Source organism: Lissotriton vulgaris, unplaced genomic scaffold (assembly GCF_964263255.1).
Source record: "Lissotriton vulgaris unplaced genomic scaffold, aLisVul1.2 SCAFFOLD_2005, whole genome shotgun sequence".
Classification (NCBI taxonomy): Eukaryota; Metazoa; Chordata; class Amphibia; order Caudata; family Salamandridae; genus Lissotriton; species Lissotriton vulgaris.
The window spans coordinates 270,194-291,671 of record NW_028250942.1 but is presented as its reverse complement, the minus strand read 5'-3'; the positions used below and the strand labels follow the sequence as shown (position 1 = coordinate 291,671).

The following is a 21,478-nucleotide window of genomic DNA, read 5'->3' as shown; positions in this document are numbered from 1 at the left end:
GGGCAACATAAAACGTGTTTATATTGTGGCAAGAAACACTAAACACTCTTGGAAGAGTAAACTGATACAGGAGACACCATAATGGGATGATGTTAGAGAATACCTCTTAGGCAGGTATCTGCTTAGCTGGGTTTTAGGAGCAAGGAAACCCTGTGAAACCAGAATTGGGAAACAGACACTGCTGTGAAATAATTCTCAGACGTACAGTTTCTGCTTGGCCATTACAAGAACCAGTTATATTACAAAAATATTGTATCTCGCTCTTTCACCTCATATTGTGTTATATTAGTGTACAGTGGTAAGGTACAAAAAGGCTCCACGCTGGTTCCAGGAGATAAGGTTTATTAGTTGTCTCCACTACTCCACAACACAAACAGCTTGCTTGCCTCACAGGAACAAACCCAACATTCTAAGGCAAGCTCACAGTCCAAACTGTAGGAACATTCTAAGAGTCTATGGGGAGGAGGGGAGAGGGAATGTACCAAATGGGTAAAAAACCAGATTACAACACATCTTTCCCCGAAAGAATAACAAGCTTGAGTCTACAAAGGAGACTATTACTTTAAAGGTGATGACAAGAAAGAGAGTGAGACCCCAAGGCTGGGGTCAAACCACAGGAGAGGGAGGGAACCCAGAACAGAAGGAAAGAAGAAAAACCCAGAACAAAAAGAAAAGACCATGGAAAACAAACAAGTTCATGTGTTCATTGCGTAGTCCTTGTGCCATGCAGGCCCTTTGATTTGCAGTCTAGATGTTTTATTTCTCCCATGGTCACTGCTCCCGCTTGGTCTGAGGAGCTCCCACTGGAGGGCAAAGACTGAGAGTTATGGTGAACCAGTATGTCCATACGCCAACACTGCCCATTGTCCATTATGGCCACATTCTGTTTAGTGGTAGCAATACGCATGGGTTCCAAAAATTTTGACTCACCACCGGCACAACCCATCCTTTCTTTCAACACACACTCAGTCATCAGCAGGCCACAGTTGACATTTATTGCTATGCTTGACATTATATTAACTCTTACACCTTGCTTGGTGAAGGGCGATTTTGTCTTTAACAATTGATGATTCATGCTTTATTTTGTCTTCCCCTCCCAAACAAGCTGGGAAGAGTTTGGTACTGGGTTTCCTGCCCTTCAAAGTTGGGAAAGGAGATACACCTGTTGCAGAGCTGGGAGTGGTATGGTATACCCACAACATTTCTTGTATAGCATTCTCAACCTCCAAGTGATTTATACTAGCTAATTGGATGCACTCTTTAAGCATACGATTGACTCTGTCTCCTAACCATTGGCTCGGGCTCAGTACAGAGCAGTTTTGAGATGAATTATGTTGAGATGAAATAGGAAATCCGCCATTGCCGATTTCGTCAATTGCACCCCATTGTCAGTAACTAATGTGGTAGGGATGCCTTCCTTTGAATGCTCTTTCATTTAATATTGCAAAAACTGATCCCATCCCAGACTTCCCCCATGGAAGGCAAGCTAACTAATCAAGTGCTAGGCTATCCCAACATCATCTTAATATGTAAATCCTTACTTTTTAAGACAAATGCTTCCATAGCTAAGTGCCTAGGAAGGAGTCATCAGAGCTTTATTAGACAAAAGTAGGAGTGCATTAGGGGCTCCCATCCAGGTAGCAACTTTCTCCTGTGTAGGTTAGATCAGCTTAGTTATCTACCTTGAATATACTAATATACTACACTAGAAAGCTTCTATGGGTAATGGCATGTGAATACTCCTCAGATCACTTACTGTATCACTTGGAAGAAGGCAGATTATCTGCACATGGTCTAGGGTTGCAAAATTATAAAGTGTTTTGGGGTCATGGTGGGAAATATCCTCTCAGGCATTCTGGGATGGAGACTCACTGCTAAAACTGCTCGATGAAATGTTTGAGGACAAAGTGGGTACACTAGTGCATTTATTAAGCGTTGGGCCATCCCAAGAGGTATGAGAATATTTGGAGTGCATGGCCATCACATTTTGGATTAACAAATATTTGGTTGTTGAGAGGTGGCTCTCTGATAAGAGATAAGCACTGGAACTGAATTATAGTCTTAAAAATATTATTTTCTTCTCCTCAATTTGGATTTGGATTGGCTGTATATTTTGGATTGTTAGCAGGTCGGTTTTGCACATCAATATTGGCCAGAATGTTGAAAGTGCTGCTAAATTCAAACCCCCAAAAAAGCCTGGACAAGCCAGAGATGGGATGCAGGTTAAAGAGAAGCATGAGAATCCATAATGAGATCACATGTTTGGCAGCTGTAATGATCAAATGCTGGCCTGCAGTAAGATGCATATTAATTATATGCGTACTCACACTTGAAGTTAACGATGAAAAGCTTTAATTAGTACTTACTGCTTCCTGGCATAGTTTCAAGTCTCCAGGTAATGTTAAAACTTTCTCCATCACTTGTAAAGCTCGGTCCAAGTAGCCTGGGTTCCACATCAAAGGCATTTGGTGGTATACAGCACGCAAACCTTTGGAAGTTTCCACTTTCCCTGCAAATGACAACAAAATACCCTTTCATTCATCTTAAACGATGATTTGCCAATTGTAGACACCAAGTGACCTTATGAGTTTCCACACTATCAAATGAAACATAATAAGCAAAACATATGTGTAGAATACACAATAGAAGTCAAAAAAGTAGGTTTCTTTTCTAGGATTCAAATCTTTTTATTGAGTTTTATATCATATTAACAACAGCTGCCACCTACATCCAAAGGCCGGTGGGGAATAGCAACCATTGTGAAAGTAAATACCTCAACAGGGAAAAGGGGCATGAGGGGTTGAGAGAGACTGGGAAGAATGCATTCAACAGCCGAGAATAAAAGGCCCCTTTAGAGGGATGTACGATGCCAGCGACTGTATAACATTGACATTCCTTTTACTCTGCCATTTGTAGGGCTCGAGTGAGGTGGAGTACCCGCAAGTATTTCAGACAGGTTAGTTCAACAAATTCAGCGGAGCCCCATGTTTTGTCAAAGTGTGGTAGGGTGTGTGTAACACTAGCTGTAAGTTTCTCCATACCCGCGAGATCCCATATTTTATATAGCCAATCCAATCGGGACTACGTCAGTGCCCCAACGGGATAACAGGAGATGTTTAGCTGCGCCCAACGCTAAGGTAATAGCTTTCCCACGGCAGGATCTTCGGGGATAGAGCAAAACATTAGGCAGACCCAGTAATATGCAACTTGGGAATCTGGGTAATTCCGTCTCATAGAAGGTATTGATCTCGGACAGGACTGCTACCTAGAACTGCTGGATTTTAGGGCAGTCCCACAGTAAGTGGGTCAGAGTCAGAGTGCCTTCCTGCTCACAACCACACCAGCAATGTGGATTACCACCGGCCTTCCAGCGAGCCACTTACGCTGGGGTGTAATACCAATACTGAGCAATTTTGAGGAACATCTCTTTACCCGTCTTGTATGAGGAGGCCCTTTGGACAATATTCTACCATTCTTTGAGGGAGAATTCACGCTCACATTCAAATTCTCACCTGTGCTGGAGTTTTTGTATGGTGAAGTGGTGTTGTGAGAAACGAGTATTTGTCTGAGAGTAGACGTTTATCCGACTGGCGAGTGATAAACCAAAGTCTGCCAGGGGTCTACTAGCCAGTGGATATACCTGGGGTTGTGTGACCCAGTGTCAAAGGGCGAGGTATTGCCAGTAAGGGTCCTGGGGTATGCTGGGGTATGCTGTATCCAGTGCAGAGCTAGGTGAATTCCATCACCCCAATTCGTCAAAAAGGTCCCCATCCGCTTACAATTGGCTTCTTGCCATTTAATGAATCCCTCACCCTTCAGTGCCGGGGGGGGGGGGGGGGGGGGGGAGAGAGGGGGTGGGAGTCCCGGTGGCCGATGAGTGGAGTCAACGGTGATGTTGGTGTGGAAAGGTGACTTGCAGCTTGTACCCTGTCCCATACCCCCACCGTAGCCCTTGGTACTGGAGAGATATATACTACATCAGGATGGTGTTTCTTTGGCAGCCAAGGGATTTTCCAAATATGGATCCCTACCACTGCACAATCGATAAAGCACCAGTGTTTCTCAGACCCCATGCAATACCATTCTACCATATAGTGCAATTGAGCTGCTTGGTAGTATCTTTCCAGATGGGGGACTCCCAGCCCTCCATCCTTCTGTTTGAGGTATGTCTGGTGCCGGGCCATGCGGGGTCTTTTGTCTGATCAAACAAAATCTCCAATAAGGTGCTGCAGTTAGTGAGAGTCGATGTAGGGGGTTGCAGTGGTAGTATCTGCATAATGTACAAGATTCGAGGGAGTAGGATAATTTTTTTATTTGACAAGCCAGGACAGTGTGTGTTTCTTCCAGGCCACGAGTTCCGACCTCGCAATAGCGATTAAGGAGGTGTAGTTGTCCCTGGACGTACGTTCCAGTGTGGGAAAACTCTGTATTCCCAGGTACGACACCCCTTCGAGTACCCAGGTGAAGGGAAACAGAGTGGTCAGGCGTGTTTTGTCCTCACCGGGAATAGTCAGGCTGAGAGCCTGTGTCTTCTGGAGATTAGCTTTAAAGCCGGACACCGCCGGAACTCTGCCGTGGTTCGCAGCAAGGGAGGCACAGAGAGGAACGGCTGAGTCAGAATTAATAGCACGTTGTCAGTGTAAAGTGAGATTTTATGCTCCCTGTCCCCCATGCGGACCCCAGTGATGTCAGCCTGTTGCTGAATTCACTCTGCAAATGGCTGCATGTACAGCGCAAATAACAGGGGTGATAAGGGGCATCCCTGTCGTGTTCCACGAGAGACTTGAAAGGTGTTAGATGATGTTCCGTTCACGCGGACCTTTGCTACTGGAGAGGTGTAATTACATAGTATCCACTTCCGGAGTCTCTGTCCCAGCCACACTCTAGCTAGCACTGCTTGTGGGTAGGGCCAGTGTACTCTGTCAAAGGTTTTCTCTGCATCTATTGACAAGAGTAGGGCTGGTATTTGGGTATTTGACTTATCAAGGAGGTGGCACAGCCTCTGGGTGCCATCACTACAACTCCTCTTGGGAATGTTTCTATTTAAGAACCAAATCGGAAGGTTTGAAGTGTTCTATAGCCGCGAAGTGAAATTTTAGGGTATTACACGAGTACTATGAAAAGCAAGTCATCCCCTTTCAAATTTCAACGTGCCCCGTTGTGGGTTGCACACAGTTATTACAGCAATAGACCAAATGTTTTTTGGGCTTTTTGCATCTTGTAGCCAACTGCAACAAAAAAATGCTCATCGAATGTTACTGAAAAGTAACATTAAAATCTGCGCGTGCTGTCCACAATGGAGAAGGTGAGACACAAGGTGATGCACTTTTTCCTCCAACCATGAGCGTGTTTTTGGTACTAACACTTGTGATCAGCAGCTTGTTGCTGGTGCCATCAGTTTTTCTCAGATATTCTGAACTGAAACTGACAATTTTGCACCTTGCACCCCCAATAGCATCCCTTACCCACCCGTTATGCCACACGCACACCCTTTACTGGGCACAGCCCTTGTTGGGCCTCAACATTTAATTACTCACTGGAGCAGCTACTTTGGAAGCGGAGGGTCAGGGATAAGCACTGACTGCTTAGATCCCGTTGCACTGGGAATGAAGAGGGCCATAGCACCTCTTAACCCACTGGCAGAGTAAGGTGAGAGCCCTGTCGTCTCAGTCCTCCCACAAGACTAAACCCGTTAAGAGAGACCACTGGCGCTCCATTAGCTCTCTCTCTTTTCAACAACCTCTTCAACTTTAGGCTCTACAGAGTTATATATTGATGAATGAGAAAGAGCAGCAAGGTCCCCCTGTTCCTGCAGTCACCTGGGTAGACCTCTGAGAACACATGGAACAGCCTGCCACCCGTCCAGAGACCCCAGCAATCCATAGGTTAAATGTGTACATGACTCTGACAGAAGTGGCTGTGCCAATGCACACAGCGGAGCTATCTCTCTGACGCTCACAGCAGACTAAAGCTCACTTATCCCAAACTGCAGTTTTCCCTCACTTGCCAAAGACAGCATACAGCTACTGATCCGAGTTATCCCTTGCTGATTACAGACAGTAAAGCTATGCCCTGGTTCCCTGCTCTATCTCTGCATATCTGTGTACCGGTCTGTTGGATTATCTGCCTATCTGTCGACATGTCTGTATCCATCCATCTATGCAAGGACCTCTTGGGACATACTGCCTCAGGCAATGACTCTTCAGTAGACAAGGGGGAAGGAACAGGGCACCTGGAGGAAAGGGTACGCTAGACAACTGTGGTAGGGCCGGGAAAAAGAGGTTGGGAAGTATGAAGTAGCAGGAGCAGAGGCTCTAACAGTGAACAACTGTGTATTGAGAAACACAAGAAACAACAAAGGAACGCTGCATTCAAGAACAAAAACAGGGCAAGAACAAGCATTGGCATAGCCAATAGGTCTCGCTTTTGGGACCTTATAAGTATTTAGTTATGCCGCACAATATCCTTGGTGCAACAACATCAACTGTTGCATGGCTAAACACTTATAAGGCTTAAAACAAAGAATCCCTTTGTTTTCTGTTTAATTTGAGCATACAGCACCAGTCAACTTGCATTCACAGACCGCGCACACTACATTCAAAAAGTCACCCTAGGAGTTGAAGAATACAATGTCAAAGTAAGTTACCAAAACATTTATTAAAAAAGTCCTTTTGCTATCTCCAATTTATTTATAATAGTTTTTTTAAAAACACATATATAGTGATCAAATCAGATTGTACATTGTTTTTAAACAAAAATACACATAATACATAAATCCATACACAAAATATGACCCTATAGGAGAAAAACAAATTCATTAAGTGATCATACAAAAATAAAAACACAGAGTATAAATACAAACGAGGAAGATATGATCTTTTGTCAAAAACACTTAAAAAAAAAAAATCAAATTTCAGTGTGCTCTATTGCTGTTTATCAATGCTAGTGAATTCCAGCATAGGTCTACTTGTGAGACCAGCTTCGTGTTGATTATTCTCATAAACCAAACAACCAATGATTTAAACAAACAAAGCAACGCGTTTCGGTGGCATATACTTTCCACCTTCCTCAGGCTAACACTAGATAATTGGTAAATCTCCCCACGAATAATCTAAAAATGACAATAAAAACAAGTTAAAAAGATGGCACCTACATCATAATGTTAAAAAACAATGCAAATTGTAATACACAAGTTAAAAAATGCATTATGGCGTGTGCAGTCAGGAACTTTTACTAACACCAACCCAAAATAGCAAATCCCAACTGTGAACAAATCATCAGTATAGTGTTTAACCATTGCATTCCCCGCTTCCAATGGGTGCTGTAAGTAAGAATAAAACTACATCACCCGCTCCATTCTTAAGACACACACTCACTTGTTCGCACTCAGATTCAAAATCAAAGAAAAAATGTAACCTGAATACACACTGATAGAATTCGTGGGTTATCGGAGGAAATCCATCTCTCTTAATTCGCTGCTCTAATGTCCACAGATGGTACACAAGCAGATCAATGGGTGAAGTGAAGGGCACGGATAATCACCCTAAAACGACATGCATCATTATAAGTATCAGAGAGGACAATATTAGCGGCGTCTTACACCATAGAGACGTCCCAAAGGATTACTAAGGCTAATAGGCCCATGTCTCTCATTTAAAAAAATAATAATGGACCATTGATCCTCCAAATTACTATTGTCAGAGCAATAAATACCTCAATTGCCTAATCTCCCAAATCTCAAAGGGTCACTCAGATCCCAAAGCGAAGAGGATGAACACCTCAAAGAGATGGCCTCGCATACAAGACACTGAAATGATTAAATACCAAAAATGAATTTTTTAAGAATCGCACTAAACCCCATTGTTCTCTACTGCTATCAAACACACAGTAACACATTCCATCGTGTGTTCACGGAATTTACCTGTGGGTGATGAAGGCTTGTGCAATGCACTCCGTGATACCCTTAGACTTCACATTGCGGTGCAAATAATGTTTAAAATGAATGATATTTAAAAGTGCCTGTATAGACATAATGAGAAAGCCCCGTTGTTACACTCCGTCAATTTGGAACTTGTTTTAAATTATCAATGCACGGTTTGATATACCCAACCCAGGGCTATAGCGAGAAGCACCGGGCAAAATATGAATCTAAGAACCCACAGAGGGAGAATGAACACATCCGTGGCCAAGAAGCACTACTTCGTATGCCGCATCCGGACAACAGAGGATAAACCCAACCACCTCCTCCAACCCATATAGAACGTGGTCGGTGCAAAAACAGGGTTTTATTTACATGCACCTGGTTCGCCATGGTACCAAAACTTACCGGGACTCACAGGTCTCCTGGCATGCTCCTAAAAAATGTTCACGGAGAGAAAGAACCTGCCATTACCATTCCGGGGCTTTAAATACACGCCCACTGTCAGTAAAAAGTCCGATTACTGAAAATCGAAAGCGGACTGACGAGCCCTCGCCGGACCCGCCATCTTGTAATGGGTAAATACATCACGTATAAAATATGTAATAAGGCAAGACTATATTGATGCGAAAAGGCACTTGAAAAGTTATTGCCATTAGTAGTAAAACCGGATCCTAACCCATGATGGTCTAGTGTCATGAAATGCAAATGTGCATTTGCTGTGGGCCAAGTATAAAAGATATAAGCAGCTTTTGCTTTCGCCCAAATGTGATCCTAAATCAACAAACGCTAATTCCCAGATAAATCAACTGCATACAAATTACAATCCTCCCTAGTCAAAGAACTAAGTAAACAAGTGAAAAACACCACGTGGAAATTACGGTTGAAGCGGAGCAGTTGATATTAACTACCAACAGTAATTGAAAGGGAAAAAGTATGAAAATTATGCATTTTAAGGCACGATTTTGCAAATAAACTCGCAAGAAATTATAACTTTTACAGGTAGGTCAAGGGACCCCATTTAGAAATAGCCATATTTACAAGTACACCACAAAAGTCATGATAAATTGCTTAGCAGCTGCAAATAATGCATATGATTACAAAAGAAGTTGAAAGCTTGGTACAACAAGTCACGTTTAAAGTACTCGCATGGGTGTCTTTGTATGTGACGCGGGCTGCATAACCAAAAGCTGCCTACGGACATAATAAGCAAAGCAACAAAGGTGATTGGCCCATGCTGCCGTTTTTGCTGGGGTGCACGACGCACCGTGCAGTTCAAATGATGGCGGACCAGAGAGGGAGCATATCTTCAAGGAGTTCTGCCTCCTGATTGGCTGTTGAAATCAACACTGAATAGAAACCTGTGGTGCGCGCGCACCAGAGAGGAGCCGACTCGGGAATCGAAACCAGTGGTGCGCGCGCACCAGAGGAGCGGGGGTAAGGGAGCGCGAAGACGCCGAGACAAGGTAGGTGATGTGTGTGTAAGGGGGGGTTCTCTGTGTATGTGTGTGCGTGCGTGTATGCGGGGGGGGGGGAGCTGTATGTGTGTTTGCACATGTTAACAGCCTGCCGGAATCGGAGCGCGTGTTGACGCGCGCGACCTGATCCCGGCAGGCTGCTGCTGCGTGCGCGTGACAGTCTGTTGTCCTCTCCCCTTGAGTCCCTGAAAACCGGAATGATAGCAATAGTCTCGCTCTGCGACAGCAGGCCTTTGGCCTGCAATCGCAGGGCGAGACCTAAAAAGGGACAGAAATGGCTTACCTGCAAAAAACAGGGGAACGCTTATCAATGGCAGCAGATTTTCATTAGAACAGAAACCATAAACCCCATATGACGCCACACAATGGACTAACAGACTGAGTAATGTGACCACATACATTGTTGGGAATGGCACAAGACCCATTGCACCTGTATGAAAACCAATGCATAGCTGGCACATTTTAGATGGATTGTCAGAAGACCTGAGCCACTCCTCCAACCTATCTTGTAGGAAAATGTAGGTCATAAATCTGATACATTCTGGCTAGGCTGGAGATCTATCCCAACCTCCAATGTAACACTAGCTTAGAAAAAGCCCACCACTTAAACAGCACCCTCTCACACATGGAAAGACAGACAAACCCAAGTCCCACAGAGGCCCTCTATTGGGTAAGCCAGCCCAAGAGAAGGAAATCTTCAAGAGGGCAAGTTGATGATCGTTGGGCTATCCAAAGACCAGCAACAAAACATTTGTAAATGTAGAGTTGCTAAAAAGATTCAAAATAATAAAGGTGACAGATATGCATACCATAGTCTTCCACTCCTTTAGATGGCAGCACATACAGCGGTGTGGATCTAGGCTACATTTGAATAAGATGCTGCTGAGGTGTTTCAGTTACATGGCTAGGATTAAACACTTTCACAAGCCCAGGGTAAAACAGCCTTAGGTACAGCGAAGGCAGTTTGGGACTTGCCTATCCAGCCTAGCCTTTTTCAAGGTTTTGTTTGTTTTTCTTGGTCTCTATATGGAGGGTTAAGGTGACGGTGAATAAGGATCACTGAGCGATAACAACACTGCTTTGGCTATTCCAGGTATGGTGACTACACTTTTGGAGATGTCATTTCATTGTTCTCTTTTCTCCAAAAATAACTAACAGGATATCCCTTTTTTCTAAGATTACAAGTGATTTTGAGTAGTAGAGGAGCTGGCTTCATCTCTTACTAGAGAACGCAAAATGTCCAAGCTAATGGAACTTCTAAAAAAAACAAAAAAAGATCTCATAGCCAATCATCATACTATCTCCTAGATCTCCTAAAGAGGCTCCATAACTTTCTGTGCCCCCTCTTTCTCCACATTAGAGCCATCATGGATTCCTGGTTATGATAGTTAACTAGGTTAATCAAAATAGAATATCATTGATATCCAGAAGTAGCACACCCATAACATATTAAAAGCTAAAAGAAACATTACCATCAAATCCCATGCACAATGTTTCCAATACATTTATGAAATTGGTTAGGCGAGAAGCAGCTGCTTATAGGGAATAAGGATCACTTGGCAAAGAGGCAAATCTACACTTATTATTCTAAATCCACATAGGGTGGGTAACAAATTATGCGACAGCCAGAGGAAAGGATAATCCTCACCTCGGTGCCCTGAATAGAACTAAAACGTCCCTTTGTGTTAGTTAGGACCACAGATGAGGAGTATTGTAGCTCAAAGCTTATTTACCACCAGCAAGGCCACGTCCACAATGGTAAAACCTCTCAAAGGTAGAAACTGAAAATCTGTCTGCTGCATTCATTATGTGTTCCAATCATACCCCAAAAGCAGAATATTTAGATACCATAGTTCCCCCAGCTGAGAGGGACCCAAAAATGTTAACATTGATACCAGCTTCGTGAATCAATTATCTCTCTATTGTAGGAGAGGAAACCGCCTTAAACGGTCTCTTCAAAGAAATCAAGAGTATATTTTACTATGAGTCCGATCCTCCTACGTCATACTCTCAAAGGCATTGATTCATCCCAGCCTGGGCAACTCCAAAGTATGCTGGGGAAGAAGTTACACTGGAATGTGATTTTTTTTCTCCTACACAAGTTAAACGGGACACCTTCTGGAGTAAACATCCTATGATATGTCCAGCGGCCTCACATCTGACACCCTTCAGAACGTCACTCTGCACTAGGTATAAAAACATTGCTAATGTACTTGAAATTTCGCTCTGGGAAATGTATCTACCTGCGTGCCAGGACAAGAACAAATTCAGCACTCTATTCTATTCCCTTCACTCGGAGTATGTAGGCTCAGGTGGCAGGGCCCCTAAAAACTTCCTGACCATGTAATGCTTCACTACTGAGGTTCTCTCTGGTGGAATGTACCCAGTTGATATAGCAGTTTTATGGAATGTTACTGAAGCCTTTGTTTGTGGCATGTAGTGATGTAGATTCGAATGCTCTGCATACTCCTGCCATCTAATGTTGGGCTCAGACGTTTGCAACTTTTTTTTTTTCAAACAAGTCTTTTGAATCACAAGCTATTGAGACTCTGCCTCTCTGTGGCAATGCGAATAGTCATCAGCTCCATTGTTAGATTGTTTTTCGCACATTGTAGGAGAGTGCTCAATTGCCAGATCTGTTTTCCCGTATGCATGAGATGTGTGCAAGCAAGAGTTCAGACAAGCAGAGGTGTCTGGAAGTTTGTGAATGCAGATGTAATTGTTGAGGTACGGGGGCCAGCAAGTGTTATTTAGTGCCTTCGAAAGTGTGAAGGAGGAATTTGAATTGTGCTAATTTAAGTATGAAGAGCCAGTGGAGCTCTTCAAATGTAGAGTGCTGCATGGTAAGTTGAACGTGATTCTAGCTGCAGAGTTCTAAATGGTCTGTAGCCTTCTGGTGATCCTAGCATAAAGAGCATTCTCCTAGTCCAGCTTGCTTGTGACCGGGGCGTTTGTGACGTTTTTCTAGGTGTTGTCTGGAAGCCATTTGAAACTCTTCCTCAGCATCTTCACGTATGGATTAATGAGGTGTTGATTTGGGCAGTCGTTGTTGAGGTTAAGGTTGATGACAATCCCAAGTGTCTGGAGTGGAGACCACTACCACACCCTTTGTTCCTGGGAGGTTTGCAATTGGTAGCATCAACTTGAGTCTTTAAGCAGAAGCACCAGAAGTTCTTGGCCAGTTCAGTCAGGACCTTCAATCTGGTTCCACCTACATGGTTGAGGTAGCATACCACCAAGATATTGTTGATCTACAGCTCTACACTACATTGCACTTTCCCATTAGTCCAACACAAAGGATCTTGCTAGGAGTTCCAGGCAGTTGATATACAGACCCAGTTCCTGTTCTAATCATTTTCCTCTATTAGATAATCCTCTTCATCTTATGTCATAGCCCTGTATATTGGTGTCAGACTATCATTAAGCGTGGATTGGAACTGACAATGACTATACCATTCCACGTTTCTTTATGTGATAGCTACCAGATATTATCCTCTTTGGGTTTACATGACAGAGGTACCATCTCTGAATAAGAGAGCCTTGAGCCTCCATAAGGTCCTGTAATGGAGTGACTTGGGAATGTTGATGTTTAGGAATGACAAATTGATGACAAAAGAAGACTGACCAATCATGCGATCTGTCATAGCGAGGGACTGGCCTTGAACAGGATCCTCCATAATTTCTGATCTATCCTTGCCACCTTCTTCGGTGGGAGACTGATGCTTTATTTTACTGATTCTATAATGAAACCTAAAAATGTTAAATCTTGAGAGGGAATTATCAACGTCTTAGTTCTATTCATAATGTATTACAGTCCCTCCAACAGAGAGACCGGAGTTCGCAGCTCGTTGCTTAGCCTCTTGGGGCATCGATCCATTAGCACAATATTATCTAGATGTATGATGAGACGTAGCCCTGAGGAGCTCCATCACCAATTTTAGGACCTTTGTAAAGCACCAGGGCTCCAAAGAAAGCCAGAAAATAGAGAGCCATGAATTTAAACACATGCTGTCTCCAGATGAACTTCAGAAACTGAAGTACAGTCTCAAGATGGGGATGTATCTCTGAGGTCCAAAAGCACCACGCAATCCACTTGTCTCAGAATGCCCCTGAGTTGATGTATTGCCTCCATCTTAAAGTAGCGAAACTCCGAGCAGTTGTTGAATTCTCTGAGATTTATCATCAGTTCTTGGCCATTGTCCTAGTGTTCTTCAAGGAAAAGATTGATAAGGAAACCCCAGGGACGCAAACATTTTCAGGATATGGCCAGCTTCTCTTCCAGGTCTGTACCTATCAATCGATCAGGAGAGATTCGGTTTTGGAGAAAACCAGAGGCAGCGGACGACCAAAATAGCTTGGGGACCCACAGAATACTATATTGAAATCTCCAATGTAAATGTAAATGTTGTGTGCAGTACCCATACAGCTGAGGTAATCATCTGCTAATAATGCACACATTATGCCTGCATGCCTCCTACTCTTACATAGGAAGATGGTTGGGTACTTATCAGAAAACCTTCCTGCATTCAAGTTGGTTCTACCCAATTCTCTTGCCATTTTCGCTATTTCGACTCCTTTTTTTTGGGGGGGGGGGGGGGGGGGGGGGGGTGCGGGGGGAGAGAATTCTCCAAAGCAGGTCAGATCCTGCCCTGCTCTCTTTTGGAGAACCTGCCTCTTTGAGGGGTTTGATTGTGGAAGCGATTGGTCCACTGACCCTTGCTTCATCTGGCCACAAAGAAAAGCTTAGCTTGTATTTTGCCTACTATAGCATAGAACGTGGGGGCGATGGGGCAGCCCTCTTCAGCTATTGGCTAACTTCAATGGGTGTGGCGGCCTTCTGCCCTTTCACACGAGCACATCCACACACAAAGTAGTTCCTTTCAGTGGTAGGTACTATTATCAGTGTGTGCTTTCTGAGCCCAAAATAGTTTTACTTTTTTAGCCAATACTTTCTTTAAATTGATGAGGACGCAACAGCTTCCTGGCACTAAAATTTTCTAGAAATCCATGACACAACAAACATTGACAAAGCCAAAAGGCTGGCAGCCAATGCCCAACCTAATGGCCTTGCTATTTGGTCGTTCTGAATAGATTTCGATCCCCACCCTAAGACGGGCAGAGTCACGGCTTCTTGCTAGTAGGTGTGCCACATGGGATCAGTGGGCAACTTGGCATTATACAACACACATTCTCTGCGATAAGGAAGGGAACTGCCTCGAAAGAAAGCAAGGCTATTGTCAAGATGACTAGCCACACTGCAGTCAAAATCGTCTCAATGTGATGTGGTCACTTTTTAAACATGTATCTAATTTCCTAGCTAGCGCCAGGGTTCAAAGGGAAACCACTACGCTTCTGGGGTAGAGGACCTAACTGGCTCTCAGACTTGGGACCTTAGAGCTGGAAGCCCAAGTGTCACAGACGGCCGGATCACAGTGGGGGAAGACAATTCTGTTTAGGCGAGGAGCTTGCGCCACTGACTCCCAGGGCCCATTCTTTCAAGTTTGTTTCTTAATAATTAAAAAGAATGTTGAGTGGCTTGCAGCAATATAGTGGCTGGCCGGGACTCAGTTCTAATGCACCGGTACTCAGTTCTGCGGCATCGGCAGATGATCTTTCGACAAAGAGCGCCCCACTGACACAGCGAGGACCTCTAACTTGGGGGGCATCCCTCTGATAGAGGGGTGGGGAGGGCGACAGAAGAAGAAACTCTGGTGGCCCAGTGGACCTGCCGACCCACCCAACCAGCAATACCCTAGCTAGCCCCTAAGAGTTTAAACTTGGGGGCAGCAGAAATGTCTGTGGTGGGAGATTTTTAACTAGAAAGAACGTATTTTTTTATCAACAAGTAAATATTTAGATTACATTACTTGGTCAACTGGAGTCATATCTGTTCCATTAAAAATAAAATGTCTGGGAGGGGGGCCACAAAGTGTGACCGTATTCCCCTCCCTTGCACATGACGCCGTCGCACAGAATGCACAGCATACAATTCGCAGACAGGGTTATTGGCAGTGGATACATTTAGCCGCCGCAGTGCTGCAGGCCAGGCCGCGGCCACAGACATCTCTCATGGAGGTCAGCGCCGCTAGTGCTCGCTTGTTCCAGGAAGCATTACTGGCAGTGCGCTGCTCTTAGGCAATGAGTGTCAAAGTCATGGGGTGATTGGCACGTGGTTCACACGGGCAGACGCTAAATGTGTTTCCGGAAGAGCGAGGCCTTCGGCCATTTCATCTAGAGTTGCAGGCCATGATGTGGAGCGAGAATCAATATCTGCGTCGGGGTCAGGCGTGGAGGTCATTGGTCAGCTTCGTGCATAATGAGTGACTTCAAAGGGCATTCCAACCTTCCTGCCTGTTCAGACAGGTTGTTCTGTTTGACTGGAACAGTCAGACGAAATCATCATCTTTAGGATGTCACTGTGCAAATCTGTCTGCCTCATCCGTCCGAGTGCAACCGCAGGCTTCTTTGCACCCTCGACCGTCCACAACCCGGACCGCTCCACGGAAACTATGTAGCACGGAGGCCTTTAAACCATCATTGGCATGACAGCAGGGTTTTAAGTGGGCTGGGCCTCTCCGGTGCTGAGCACCGGCAGTTTTTTAAGGGAGGCCTCGAAACAGGTCTTTATCGGGCTCTGTTTTGTGCCCTGGCACAGGCGGTACATTTTCCCCCCGACTGCAGTGACAGCAGGCACATCGATGTTCGCGTGCTCATACAACTCACTTCACACTAGTGGAGACGTTACGGCATGTCGTCATGCCAGGTGAGCGTTGTATGGGAAAGGAAATCCTTAAAAGACAGACATGTTCTCTTTGGATTCCCCCTTCACGTTTTGAAGCTCAGGAGCAGCAACATTGTCGTGGTGTCACCAGGGCTTTAAGTGCAAGCTTTTCAATATTATATACAAACCACAGTTGCTGCTTATTTATCTCAGTAGTTAACAACCATCGACAAAGCCAATAGTACTGTCTTGTTGTAGGTATGATGTTACTTGTTGTAACATATATCTGCATGACATGACAGAAACAGCAAAATACAAGTCCGGCGGCACACTATGCTAAGCACAGGTTTTTGGCTTAGGTGTTTCTAAACTACGCCCTTTATTACATTGCCCACGCCCCGTTGAGACCTTCCCAGTTTTTTCATCCCACTTAAAGCCCTGCATGAGGGCTATCACATTAAAGAGGAATATATTCTGTTAACCCAGTCATTCCAGCGACAGGGAACAGGGTCGGACTAGGACAGAAAATAGGCCCTGGCCCCCAAATAAAAGTGCCCCCCGATTTGTGCATTAAATAGTTTTAAAAGTGGCCCTTGTTTGTAAAGGCATGACGTGTAAGTAAGTGTATGGGAGACAGCTTGGATTCAGCTTATGACAGGCAATGTGTGTTTTAATATCAAAGAAAGCAACAGTAAAACCGGCCCAGCAGACCATAAACAAGCCACAAACAGCCGAGAGATGGCCTGCAGAGTGTCTGTCACTGCCTATCTCAGTGGCGGCTGGTGACATTTGAAAATGGTGAGGCGTAAAAGTTGTGGCTGAGTGCAGTATGGCAATTGAGCCTAGCCAGGGTGCCAGACCGGCATAACAGGGGTTCGGGGGTATCCTCCCCCAAGAAAAATGTGAAAGAAAGGGTGGGCAAATGGTGCATTTTCAAGCAAATTTGAGAAAACCAGAAGGTTAATTAAACAATTGTGAAAGAGCACATACATAATCACGGCCTTAACTACTTTGTAAAAATAAAATAGTATCAGTGTCCTTCCTTATACCTTGAGGTTGCGAAAAGCAGAAAAGGAGGTTTGGTTCTATGCAACCCCTCTCTGTCCAACTGTCCAAACATGTGTACTTCATCAGGCTTAAACAAATACAGAAAAGGAAAATATTGCACAATTAGTGGTGGCAATCATTCCTTTAAGTGGTATTGTTCCCATTCCATGCCCTCTAATTCTACTACATATGCAAATTAGTCTTGACCCTGCTCCATTGGAGCAGTCCAGCCTCGGAGAGTGAACACATCTGGTAATGCGCTGAACACTACCAATCCTTTAATATCTGACACGGGGATGATACATTTCTACTGTGAGGCTAGCAGAGCAAATTGATGTAACGAAAGCCGCCATGTCAAGTAGAAAAGTTAATAACTCTAGAAAGCACTTTAATTGCTTACATTGTGGATGGAACGGGCCGAGCCTGGTCATTTTCTGATCTTTCATGGTCGGATGCACCATTTCTTGAGTGTCACAACATTCTGCGATTCCATGAAGAGCAGACCTTGTGCAAACACAGGGAAAGGAGAACACAATCTGCTACTGCTGTAACACCCAGTAGGTGGTCAACGTAAAACCAATACTGGATTTGCATAAAGATTATGTTGCTAATTATAAAGCGTGAACCTAGCTGGGAACATCAAAATACAGCATTTCTGGGCGTCAGGGCGCTAGAATTTGGAGGGGACACAATGTAAGAATGGGGGAGTCATCAATCCCTTGGTAGATAAAGGTGATGTTGGCCCTTATGTGTGGATTATCCTTTCAAAGTGTTTTTATGTCAATTGGTGGCCGCACACAGGAATGAATTCCATTGCCTGTTCGCAACAGTGCATTCACTGCCCACTCCAGCTTTTGCAGACATGGACTTGTAAATCAGTTGACATTAAATCCACAAGAGATGGAGCATGCAAGGCTTTCAAAAAGTGCCCCTGTACATAACATTAACAAAAATAAGTAGACTAATCCACAGACACGCACAGGCGCACACTCACAGCCCCAAAGACGCATCCAATTACACACGCTAAAACATCCACACCCTAATGTACACATACATATACTGTCACGTAAAAAAGATCACTGCACACACTCAAAAGCCGCGTTCAGACACACATTGATACACACAAACTCTTAGACACACTCTCCCACAGATGCATCTGCACAAATGGATAACTCTGCCCTGTTACCCTGAAGAGCTCAGAAGTTCCCTGTGTCGAGACGCAGCCCTGGTTCAGCAGCAGTGAGCAGGGAAGGAGTAGTTTCTGTCCTGTAACTCCAGTTCTGTAGTAGGGGTATCTCTGTTATAGTCCTAATCTAGTGGATAGTCCCGTCCATGTGCGTGGACCCCGGAGCAATCAAAAATAATCTCTTAAAGTGTCGAAAAATGCAGCACTGCACAGACACTTAAGAGAGAATTAAAGACAGATAATGCAGCCTATATCACCAGGCTACACTGTCCAGTACTTCAACAAGAAATTCCACCAAAAAATCCACAAACAGCAAAGTCTGTCCAGATTTCCCTGGCTTCAGCAGCAAAAACCCTCTAGAATGATAGAGAGGAAGACATGGACAGACAAGCCCCATAGGCTGCCATTATGTGGCTCAGAACAGGATACTGTGCCTTTAAGAGAACTTTCCAGAACTTCACAGTATCCCAGAATGCACTGCAGGTCCCTCTTACTTTCAGTTCTTTTTGAAGGCGTAACACGCCAGACCTGTAGCATTCCTTACATGAATCTCTCTCTCCACCGGGGATATGGGGGCTTATGACTATAACAGAGATACCCCTACTATAGAACTGGAGTTACAGGACAGAAACTACTCCTTCTGTAGTAGGGGATCTTTGTGTATAGTCATAATCTAGTGAATAGAATGGCAAGCCCATCCCCACACCAAAGCAGCGGTGGAGAACGAGAAATAACACCACTATTGTGCGAACAGATTTCGCAGCGAAGCCTGCCTAACCTGAGCGTCTGCCCTGGCATCAGTGTCCAGGCAGTAATGCTTAGCAAAGGTATGGACCGACTTCCAAGTGGCCGCCTTGCAGATTTCTGCAATTGGAACATTACGGAGCAAACCAGTTGTGGCAGCTTTGCCCCTCTTGGAATGAGCCTTAGGTTTACCCCCTAAGGTCTTATTAGCCTTTTGGTAACACAGTTGTATGCAGGACACAATCCACCTAGAGATGGACTGTTTAGAGGTAGCAAGACCCATAATTGATAAACAACTGGTCTGACCTACGAATATCCTTGGTCTTATCCAGATAAAACACCCTCCTAACATCCAGGGAATGCAGCGACCTTTCCGCTGGAGAGGAAGGATTCTGAAAAAACATAGGTAAAGTTATGGTTTGGTTAACATGAAAATCAGATATAACCTTTGGAAGAAATTTAGGGTGAGTACGCATAACAACCTTAGCAGCATGAAATACAGTATAAGGTTCCTAGCAACACAGCGCCTGAATTTCACTCATCCTGCGGGCCGATGTGATGGCCACGAGGAACGCCGCCTTCCAGGACAGGTGCTGCAACGAAGCCTTATGAATAGGTTCAAAAGGCTCCTTCATCAATCTGGTCAGCACCACATTCAATTCCCATGAAGGCGGAGGAAGCCGGACAGGAGGGAACACTTTCTTCAAGCCTTCCAAAAAATCTTTGATCACAGGGATCTGAAAGAAGGAAGTCTGTGAAGGGCATTTTCCTGTAGGCAGTCAGCGCAGCAAGATGAACCTTAATGGAATGAACATTAAGGCCAGACTGCGCCCGATGCAGAAGATATGGAAGGATGACATCTTCCTTACACGTCGTCGGGTCATAATTCTTAGACCTGCACCAAATGCAAAACCTCTTCCACTTGTAAGCATAGGAAGTCCGAGTGGAAGGTCGCTTAGCCTCCTTCAGTATGTCCATGCAATCTTCAGGCAGATTCAAATGGCCATATTGTACTATCTCAGGAGCCATGCCACCAAACTCAAAGACGAGAGGTTGGGGTGCAATATCTGCCCCCCGAACTTCGTGAGAAGGCCCGGCCCGCACGGCAGCCATATGTGAGTAAGGAGAGACCGGTGAAGCAGGTCCGTGAACCACCACTGCCTGGGCCATTCCGGGGCAATCAAGATCATCCGCGCCCTGGACTGGGACAGCTTGATGAGTACCGCCGGAATCAGGGAAATGGGTGGAAAAGCGTACAGAAAGCTGTTCGACCAGTTGATCCATAGCGCATTCCCCAGCGTCCCTTGCTGGTAGTACCTGGAGGCAAAGTCTCGGCATTTGCTGTTTTCGGCGGTGGCGAACAGATCTACGTCTGGAGTCCCCCACCTTGCGAAGACTTCTCCTAGTGCTTCGTCGTTTATGGCCCATTTGTGGTTTTCCTGAATCTGTCTGCTCAGTGCGTCCGCCTGAACATTCTGTACACCTGGTAGATGGGTAGCCGTTATCGTCAGTCCTCTGGCCAGAAGCCATTGCCAGATCGCCTGCACCTCCTGCGACAAGAGAACGCACGTCTTCTTGAAGTGTGCTTGAGCTTCCGAGAAGGAGGAGGCCTTGATCAACCAATCGTCCAGGTACGGGTAGACAAACACCTTGTTCTTCCTTAGGTGTGCTGCTACCACTGCCATGCACTTCGAGAATGTTCTGGGTGCAGACTTCAGTCCGAATGGGAGTACTGTGTACTGATAATGATTGGTGCCGACTTGGAATTGCAGGAACTTCCTGTGTTTGTGTGCAATGGGCACATGGAAGTACGCATCTTGTAGGTCTATAGCACATAGCCAGCCTCCCTGTTGCAACTGAGGATAAATCTGATGCAACAACAGCATGCGAAACCTCTCTCTGCGAATCCACTTGTTTGCCTGTCGCAAATCCAGTACGGGCCTGAACTCGTTCTTGTCCTTTTTGCGAACAAGGAAGAACCGGGAGTACAGACCTCTTCCTCTTTGAGACAGAGGTACGTCTTCTATTGCCCTTTTCCTTAACAAGATATCGGCCTCCGCCTGGAGCTCGTGCAGTTGAAACTGTGAGCCGACCGGAGGAATTGATGGAGGCGGGCTGGTGAACCGAAGACTGTATCCATTGCAAACAATATTCAGCACCCACTTGTCCTGAGTAATTTTTCTCCACTCTGCCAGACAAAAATTGAACGCTTCCCCCCACCGGAGTGGGTAACGGATGCAGGGGAAGTAAACGCTCAGGGCCTAGACCCGGCCGGGCCTTTGGTCGCTGCTGCCGACTGCTGGCCGCCTCTGCCTTTCTGGCGCTTCTGGAAAGGGCAGACAAAGAAGGGGGTTCCCCAAGGGTAGCTTTAGGATATGGGCAGG

General features: G+C 45.1%; 1 protein-coding gene across 1 annotated transcript in view; it reads right to left on the bottom strand.

Annotated features, from left to right (window-relative positions):
- The window catches only part of LOC147663075 (small ribosomal subunit protein mS27-like), a 439,048-nt gene that overhangs the window by 165,064 nt on the left and 252,506 nt on the right, over positions 1 to 21,478 (bottom strand). The window contains exon 9 of the mRNA XM_086950700.1: positions 2,367 to 2,509. Within this exon, the coding sequence (XP_086806826.1) occupies positions 2,367 to 2,509 (143 nt within the window). The remainder of the gene's footprint in view (positions 1 to 2,366; positions 2,510 to 21,478) is intronic.